At 39.8% G+C, this 9,771-nt stretch overlaps 1 protein-coding gene across 1 annotated transcript; it reads right to left on the bottom strand.

The window, feature by feature from the left end:
• Positions 1-207: 207 nt before the first annotated feature.
• Positions 208-825, bottom strand: LOC128738719 (MAGE-like protein 2). The gene is made up of 2 exons (XM_053834046.1): positions 820-825; positions 208-744 (listed from the first exon to the last, which is right to left on the bottom strand). The coding sequence occupies exons 1-2, from the start codon at positions 823-825 to the stop codon at positions 208-210; spliced, it is 543 nt and encodes a 180-aa protein (XP_053690021.1).
• Positions 826-9,771: the final 8,946 nt, after the last annotated feature.

Genomic DNA, 9,771 nt, shown 5'->3' on the forward strand with positions numbered 1-9,771 from the left:
AGAAAATGCTCAGTTTTCGAAACTGAGTCGAATGGTATATAACATTCGGCCCGCAGGACCTTCTTTCCATTTCCGGTTTTCCAAGTGATTTCTATACCTTTATACTATATATTTATATAGTAGAAAGGCAAAACACCGTAGTTGCATTTCTCACATTCATTTCACATTTATTCATTCAACTAATTATCATACTTAACAATCTACGTTTCAAAACAGATCCCAGTGTTTCTTGTGTTCCTTAATCTGAACAGTCACGGGGACGTGCTTCTCGACGTACACCGGCTTCTGCACGTACACTGGAACTGGCTTCTCAACATGAACTGCGTACGGTTTCGGGACCTCAACGTATTCCTTCTGGACGACTGGGACTTTCACTTCGACTGGGTACGGAACTGGGCGGTCAACATGAACCGGCACCTTCTTTTCGACGTAAACCGGGACGTTCTTCTCGACAACCACCGGGACCTTCTTTTCGACATGAACCGGGTATGGGACTTTCACTGGCACGGGGACGTGTTTTTCGACCTCTACCGGGAAAGGCACCGGAACTTTCTTGGTGATCGTGGTGGACACGTGCTTCACTTGATGGTGATCGTCATCGTAGAAGTTGCGGTGGCTATCATATCCGAAATCGCCATGATCGTCGCTCAATTCCCAGAGACCACGTTTCTCCTTCTTGCTGTTGGAATCATCGACTGCCGCACAGGAAACTAGGGCCAAAGCCATACAAAATACAATAAACGCCTGTGCAAGGTTGATTGATTAAAACAGCAATTAGTTGATAAGTTTTGTGAGCCACTATTTATTACACTTTGTTACCTTCATGATGGAAGCTACAGTTTCACTTGTACTGCACTCTGAATCGATAAGATGACTGCAAGCGAATGATAGTTTTGGATCAGATGGCAAGCGTTTTTATATGTGTTCACAGCTTATCGTTTTCAAGGTGCAAACATGATATCCAACTCCAACCTAGACGAAAACTTGCGTAATTTAAAAAGTCTGCAGTTTCAATTCAACTTAATTATTCGGCAATGGCTTAAAACGAAACATTTCTTTTACGGTTCATAGTGTGTTTCGGCTGCTACTCGCTGGTTAGTGTTCATTATCAGGTAAAGGTCATTTGTGGTATAACATAATTGACTAGTTTAGGTTATTTTGAACTACACCTTCTTACGTAACTGAAATACAACATTCTGCATTATTTAATTCAATTTTAAATAATTCGCCCCCTAACATCTCAGTCATACCTCTTCATTAAAATAAAATTGTAATTCAAAGAAAGATATAATAACTTTCGGTCAAGTTTATTTGGCAACAAAACAGTTTTCGGATTGATTCTATGTAACTTAATAATCTAAAGTAAGAAACAAACCGAATCTACTTTTATCGAAAGAGTTCAATCTGCTTCCGAGATCCGTCAGTTTGTAGGACCCACCACATCATCCTACCAATCGGTGATTGATTGTTTGTTTCGACGTGTTTACTTAGCCTTTTAGGACAAATCCATCCGTGTGTCTGAGTCTGTGTCTGCGTCTGTGTCTAGACCACCAATTGGTGAAATCAGCCAAATCCTGGAATCTGCCAAGCAAGACATCTAGATAATGGAACGGCTCTGTTTGCATTTGCAATGGAATGGACCGCTCCTGGTGTGTTTTTGTGTAGCACAATAAAGCATCCGAGACCCCATAGGTGCAGGAAGTACTCGCACAATCGAATCGAATAGGACAGAGTGGTTTCGATTGAAAAGGAAAAATTTCTTTCTCCACCCAACAGTTACTCTGCAGTGACTGTTAACAACTTCCAAAGTATCGCCAGTTCACGTTCTGTTATTCTTCCGGCTGCAGTTGAAATCTTCGCAGGACACAGACGACGTGCGACAAAATCAGTCAAACTCTCTCGCTTGCCCAACAATGCGAAACCAAATCTAAGAGGAAAGCACTATCGGGAGCACTTCACAAAAAGACGGAACTGTAACTTTTGGATAAAAGAAAGAAGTGGCCAACTCATCCCGTCTGTCAGCCAACAAAGATCCTTTCTTCCTAATTGATTTGATTACCAGTATTGTTCACAAATAGACGGGTCATGCGGAAGTAACAGACAATATAGTAAAAGAGACATTTTAACAAAGGAAAATTGAGCAACCTTACTTTGGTAAAACATTTTCGTATGATTTTTGATTAATGTTTAATTGTTACTATATAGTTAACAGAGCAATTCATTATTTACGTGACACAATCGAAATACATAATGAAATGGGTGGTCTTTCCACAATTGTAGTTTCAATCGAAATTATAAGATTTAAATAGTCCCTCCTAACCTTCCTGGATTGAGCCCAAGTAAATTAATGAGAAAATTAAAGAACACGTTCCGCAAATAAATTTCAATCGAAAATTAATCGATTTGAATCCACTTGAAACAATTTCTTGCTTATTTCTCTTGGGACAGAAGAAAAGTTTCTCCTGAAATTGTTTCCAACTACACTTATCCCCGGCACCGTAAGCTCCCGCCAGGACTCATTAATTCTGACACCCTACATTCCGTTGCGCTCTCGGCACAATCTTGTCACCTAGCCTATCAAGCCCGGCGACCCAAATTGTGCCAATGTCTCTCACTATCTGTACACCCAAACCGATATCCACGGGGTCTAGAATTAATTTACAGCATATTCGAGTTATTTAATTTCAATTAAAATTCCTTCCATCCGAATCGAATTCAAAGATTTATTGCTCCCCTACCGGGTGGAGAGGAAACCTTTGTCGCCGCATGGTTCAATTATTATCATTTTCTTCTAGCAAGCAGAGCGTATCTTCGCTCGGTACAGCAGCGTTTCCTAGCTAGTTGCTAATGAAGAGAGGAATGTTTGCGATAATTTGACTTCTAATAACTTTTCATTTTTCTTAGCAAGCGAGGGTGAACTTACCCAGATCCGAGAGCTATTGACAGGTAGGAAAATGAAAACCTGCCGGCCCGTGTAATTGGAACGAGCGATAAGATTCCTTTCTTTGTTGGATGAAAAATACGGATTTTTCCGTAAAATGAGTTTAACATCAATAATTTGGATGCCGATGAAAATTTTAGCTAAACTTTTTCTGTCTATTTTCTATTAAATTTGAAAAGCAGCCATTGAAGATTGTAAAACAAAAAAGTAAATACATTTATTAAAACACTGTTGATTATGGCTCCAAAATTTATCATTTAAAATATTAAAAATTATACATTTTTGAATCGTTGATATGTTGTGTAAAAATTTTCAAAACTAGTTCAAAAGCTGTCAAAAGTTTAGAGGATAAAATTTAATAAGTTTGTCGTGAGGCGGCGCTCAAATGCGCTATAAATTGTACATTACAATTGCGGCCATTTTGTATAAAATCAATTATCTGTGAGTTTTACGGCCTAAAGAACTCGAAAAAAGTGTCTACGGAGTGTTAACGCTTCTAGCAAGAAACAAAACTGGAAGTAAGTACAAATAATGTAGCTTCTGAAAACCGGCAAAAAATTCTTTTTCAATTTTGACTTTATTTTGGAAGGTTTTTGCATAGAAAATAACAACGTAGCAAGAATAAATTCGGGTTTCACGATTAAACTTCAAGCAAAAATTACTAAAAGTCGTAATTTTTTTTTTGCGTGATTAAAAAAATCTCTTTGTTTTTTTTAAATTGTCTAGCACCGGAAGGACAAAAACTTTAAAAAATATTTGTAATGGCCTTATTAAAAAGTTATAATTTTTAAAGAAGGAAATTGGCAGAATTGATGATTTTTGACACTACCGTAACACAGAAAAGATCCCCTTTAACGCTATATAAAAATCCAATCCTGAAATTTTTTAAAAAGCTTGTTCCACCAAATATGAACAAAATCGGAGTACTTTGCATTCACCACTCGAACAGTTATGCTGCAAGTTTCCCATAGGAAATTAGGTATTTACTAAAGAAGAAAGCCTATTTTGTACAAAAACTTCTAGCACGATCAGCGCACACACCTCAGCTCAAGATAAGCATCAGACACAAAATATCTCAAAGTATCGAGACGCGTGCTAGAAGCCCCATATCAATCACCCTTTCACGGATCGATACCAACTCGGAGAAAGTATTTATGCATCACGAAGGAGCCGCTAAGCCAGTCAAGTTGATATCTTTTCAATCACATATGTGCTCCATTGCGCTATCAACATTCAATCTGCCGTAGAACCATTAGGCGGCTCACTCTTTGCGTGTCAGATCACATCGCAGTTGTAACACCGTCGGTAATTGTTGCATCACACACACACAAACGCTCGAACATACTTGAAACGTTTTAACTACGGTGCTAAACGATGATTGATCACATGATTGATTGCGTGGAATCCATCGTACGGAATCCGTTTTAAAGCACTAATAGCACGATTCCTTTCTAAATCGTATCTAATGATATTGTGACAGAAATGCAAACCGCTCGAGCTCAACTCTACAAAGCACCCAAATAGAAAAGATTTAGTGAAATTCTGACATTCAGCCACATTATAACGTTGCTGATTTCACATCCAATTTCACTCTTTGAATGCGAAGAAATTCACCGTATTCCGGATTTAAAAAGCATTCAGGTTATCGTTATTATTAATGCAACCAATCAAATTGGGTCGATTGACCGATACGAATAAATCATTTCATATCTAACTGATGCCATCTCTCACGAAACTTGCTTCGAGAAAGGTACAATGGTGAAGAGCTTTTCATTTTAACTAGCTATTGTTTCGTTCAATTACTTGTTCAATTAGTAACAGTGCGGTTGGCATTTTCCAGCAACAAACCTGCTCGACTTAGCTCGAGGGAGAAACCGAATAAATCTCTAATTTATAGATAAAGGATCAACATTCGCGCGGACTTCAAAGCAAGGAAAAAACAAGCTCCTTGAAATGGTTTTCCTCAACTGCGGACAGCCTGCCGCAGCAATCAGACGGCCAGGCTAACAATATTGCATAAGTTATCCCGCAATTTTCTTCTCAACAGATTTTTTTCAGCTTTCTGTTCTTTCTGTGTGAAAAAGAGTTGCAAGAAAAAATAAGGAATATAAATTGCTTCAAATTTTCATTTCGAGTAAAAAAGGAAGAGATTGTTTCAATTATTACTTTTAAACAGTCAGACGAGGAGAGAGTTTGAAGCGGAAAAGTGTGAAAGTTCTGCTCAAGTACGACGGCGAGTAGAAAATAATAAAACCGGGAAAAAGCGCTCTGTGCACGTAACTCGACTGCAGGATATAGCCGGTGCCGGGATATATTCTGTTTGATTGTAACAAGTGCAGAAACGGTTGCAGTATTACTCTGACAGCAGCAAAGAAAATTGAAGTTGTTATGTAATTTTATCCACATAACAGGAACCATTGTCATAGCAATGAAACACTGCTGGTTTTCAACTAGAATATTGATAAAAACTAACATTTTAACGAACAATTTTCTGTTGTTTGTTTGAAAGGCGTCAAGCAGACTTAAAGAATATAATGAAAAATATATTTATTTATTTATTTACTGAACTTCATATTCTTGTAGATTAAGGACTCCTACAATCGAATTGTACAATCAGTTGTATACATTGTAATTAACCTTGCTTAAATTAACAAATTCCATTCAAACAGCTGTGCAATGCGTTTCATTAACCATTTAGCTCAATTGCTTCCAACCAGCCTGCCAAGACACTCAAGATGAAACCATTTCTGAGAATCAATCTCTTTCATAGCAATTAGAAGTTGGTTACATAGGATCGTTGCTCGTAGTATGAAGGCATTACGGTAATGAGAAGTATTGAAAGGAAGAAGTGTAAAGCTACTAGTTCTGACGCTTCTGAACGGTTCAGATTTTTCTGATAGATACCGAGGCCCTTGATGAATGATTCTAAGCATAGTCAAACAATAATGTAGCTTTGAAAAATCGTAAAACGAACTACCAAAAAGGTTGTTTGTCTATGGAAAGGTGAAATTCTAGAATATCTCGAGAGGTCAAATACCCACCGAGTACAACACTTAATAGCAGTCTATCTGAGGATGCCGTACACGCTCTTGTGGTCAACTCCTTACCGTAAGTTATGTGGGGGACTTAAGGAACCTGTTTTTAACTGGAATCGTCAACATTCCGGCATTCAATCTCAAGCGTAATCTACTGCACACTAATGATTTATTTGATGCTCCCAGTGCAGATTATTCTGAAAAACTACTCAGAGATTTGTTACTTTGTCAACGTAATCCAAAGTATCAAACCCCAAAACACTATTCGGCAAACTTGTGTAGAGACTCCGTGTTATGAGAAAATGTAATTTTATTCTATATGTTACTTGATAAATTAAGAGTATCTCTGAATCGGCACAGAATACCCTGTGTTGATGAGTGAGTGTTATATTTAAAAGTCTGAGGAACACGATGATGTTGGAATTTTTGAATTTAATCAATTTAATATCAGGCACTGTAGCTAAGTTCTATGAGAAGGTACACCAATCTCGTAAAGAATACACACCGAAGTCTGCTATTTGTAGAGACGGGGAGAGAAACCTGGTCACAAACGAATGCGAGGTGATCGATAGGTGGGAGCCGTTCTACGATGCGCATCTCAGTTGCGATATAACAGAAGGTGACGGAACGAGTCTAACCTAGGAATGCCTACAAAAGCCAACAACATGCCGGCACCTGATTTCGAAGAGATCCAGCGAGAATTCGGTCAGCTCAAGAATGCTAGAGTCGCCGAAAAGCACCGACTTACAAAAATGGCAAAAACCGCCTAACAACGGTATTTCACTGGATAAGTTCAAGGATTTGGGAGGAGAAGGAACTACCGGAGGAAAGGATGGAAGGTGTGGTTTGTCCCATCTACAAAAAAGGCGATCGTTTGAATTGCTGTAATTACTACAGCATTACGCTGATGAACACCACCTACAAAGTGCTCTCCCAGATTTTGTTACATCGTCTGTCCCCAAATATCAAAAGAATTCCTAGAGCAATATAAAAAAGCAATGGGTATAAACGTCCTTAAGAACTTGACCTTTCTTTATCGACAGACTTCGCAGCCGGTTATTGGAGTACAGGAAAACTACGGGGCTAGTGTAAAGATCCTATTGACTCAATAGCGGCACCGCCCTGTCGAGATTCGAACCTACGATGACTGGCTTGTTAAACCTGCATCGTACCCCGGAGCTAACTGGGCGGGCAGAGCAATACCAGGCGGACTTTATGGAGCCCCATGCTATTACGGATAAAATTTTCACTCCGACAAATCCTCCAAAAATGTTGGGAGTACGACGTGCCCAAGAACCATTTTTTTCGTGGATTTCAGGGCAGCATACGGTACAGTCGAGCACAAACAGCCATGGATGATAATGAAAACTATTTCCCGCATAAACTGATGTGACTGATCAAGGCTACCCAGAATCGAGTGATGTGCCACATGTGTGTTTCGGGGCACTGTCGAGTTCCTTCGAATCACACAGAGGGTTGTGGCAAGGCTGTTCTGTATGTCATTCAGCATCGGTATTGAAGGTATAATCCAGCGAGCGAGTATCGAAACGAGAGAAACGATCTTCCGCAAAAGTAGCCAACTCCTACCCTTCGCAGACGACTTGGACAACATTACTAAAAAACTTGGGATGGCGAGGGCAATCTACACCCAGGCATGATTTTGCTCATCTTAAGCATATAGAGACTGAGCAATCTGCTTCTCACAACGACTAAAAGCTTTTATTTTCTGTTCAACCGTTTGCTCTGCCTCTTAATGATGCATCCTATTTTCTCTGACAACCACTCATCTTGCGCATAAGCAGTACCAAGCAGAGCTAATCTTCTCGTTGCACACTGGAGACACAAGACTATTTGCTCCATATCCTAAAGAGAATATCGGACAGGCAATTAAATGGAATGAAACGATTTGCTCAGTGACCTGGAGAGCATGCATTCGGTAGCACTCCGGCAGAAAAAGAAAGATGAAACAAAACTGACGCTCACTCGGTGGCAGAGCAAAGCAGTGAGGAAGCAAAAAACTCGACTTGTCGGAGAAGGTAGCATCCAACAGAGAGAGCAAATTGATTTGTTTTCTGCGCTCTGCCAGTAAAATACCAAGAATTGAGATTTTTTCATAGCACGACGGAAGCCTGTCTACGCCAGACTTAAAGCGGAGGCTAGAAGGATTGGGTTACAAATCAATGCATCGAAAACCAAATATATGATAGGAAGAGACTCCAGAGAAAGCAACGTTTGCTTCCCACGGACAGTGACTATTGATGGCGTTGGAATCGAAGTGGTTGTTAAATTCATATATTTGGGATCTGTAGTCACCGCCGTCAAAAATACGAGTAAGGAGATTCAACGACGCATTCAAGCTGGAAATCGAGCCTACCTTCCCTCCGCAAGACGCTTCGATCAAGCAGCATATGCCGCCGCACGAAGCTGGCGATGTATAAAACGCTAATCAGACCAGTAGTCCTCTACGGCCTTGAGACAGTAACTTCGGTTACGGAAGACATACGTTCACTTGCCGTATTTGAATGTAAGATGTTTCGGACTATTATTGGCGGAGTACAAACGGATGGCGGAGAGAAGTGTAGATATATGAACCACGAGTTGCAGGCACTACTTGGAGAGATTCCCATCGTACAGCTGGTGATTCTACGGTTAGCCGGCCATATCGCAAGGATGCCGGACGACTGTGCAGTGAAATCTAATCTCTTCAAGAACTCCACCGGCACCCGGAATAGAGAGGCCCAACGTGCAACGTAGATGTATGAACCCAACGACCAGGTTGAAGCCGACTTGCGTGTGTCGAATTAGCGAAGAGTAGCCCTTGGCCGAGTACAATGGAAAGGACTTCTTGATACGGCAAGAGCCACCCCGGCTCTCGGCTGATTATCTAATCAGCAGGCAGGCTCCCTAATTGAAATCTTTTATTGCGTAAAATTTAAATTGTCAATACTGTTAAAAACCTTCCTAAACTATAGTAATGGAAAGGCAATATACATTTTCTACAGGAATGTGTGATTAAATTTTCAGAAAATCAGATATTCAAATTTTTCACAATTAAATTTCACAAATCGTAGGACGTAAAAACTGTTACAAATTATCGTTTTCATTGACGATCGTAACTCCAAAGTCGTAAATTCTGAAATCGTTTTTTTCCTAATTAAGCAATGGACGTCATTAAACCAGTCATAGTTCTCGTCATATCATCGTTTTAATTGGTGATCGGCTGTATAACAAAATCGGTTACTAGCATCACTATTCATCTTCGAAATAAATTTGGAATTATTTAGTATCGGCAACTGCTGCTACTAAAATACAATAAAAGTTTTTTTTTTGTAATCCAAATACAACACATGGTCGCGTCACTGACGACAATATAAGCCAAAGACTCCATTTTCCATGTGGCAACCATCAAAATATTTCATCACCCTTTTCAAACACTCCATTTATTCGAAAATTTACGATATGCGTCGGTCCCAATGACACATCAGAAAACAAAAACAAAAAATAACTCAGCGCAGCCTGTTCTAAAACAAAACGTCCACAGACGCACCTTTCAACCTATTTTAATTATCTTTTTATCACTTAATTAAATCGTATCCTATAAGCGGTGTGAAAGCAAAAGTGCATTTCGTTGTAACCCTGTGCCGCCGGGGCGTTTGTATCTGCTGGCCGATCGGTTACATCAGGATCCACACATACAGAGCGGGCCTTCTTCTCACCCGACATGCATCCGTTACGAAAGCCGAAGTCATTTCCTCGGTTCTGGTTTCTGGTTGAACATAAAAGGTGCTGATGATT

The sequence above is a fragment of the Sabethes cyaneus genome, chromosome 2 (genome assembly GCF_943734655.1).
Source record: "Sabethes cyaneus chromosome 2, idSabCyanKW18_F2, whole genome shotgun sequence".
Lineage (NCBI taxonomy): Eukaryota > Metazoa > Arthropoda > Insecta > Diptera > Culicidae > Sabethes > Sabethes cyaneus.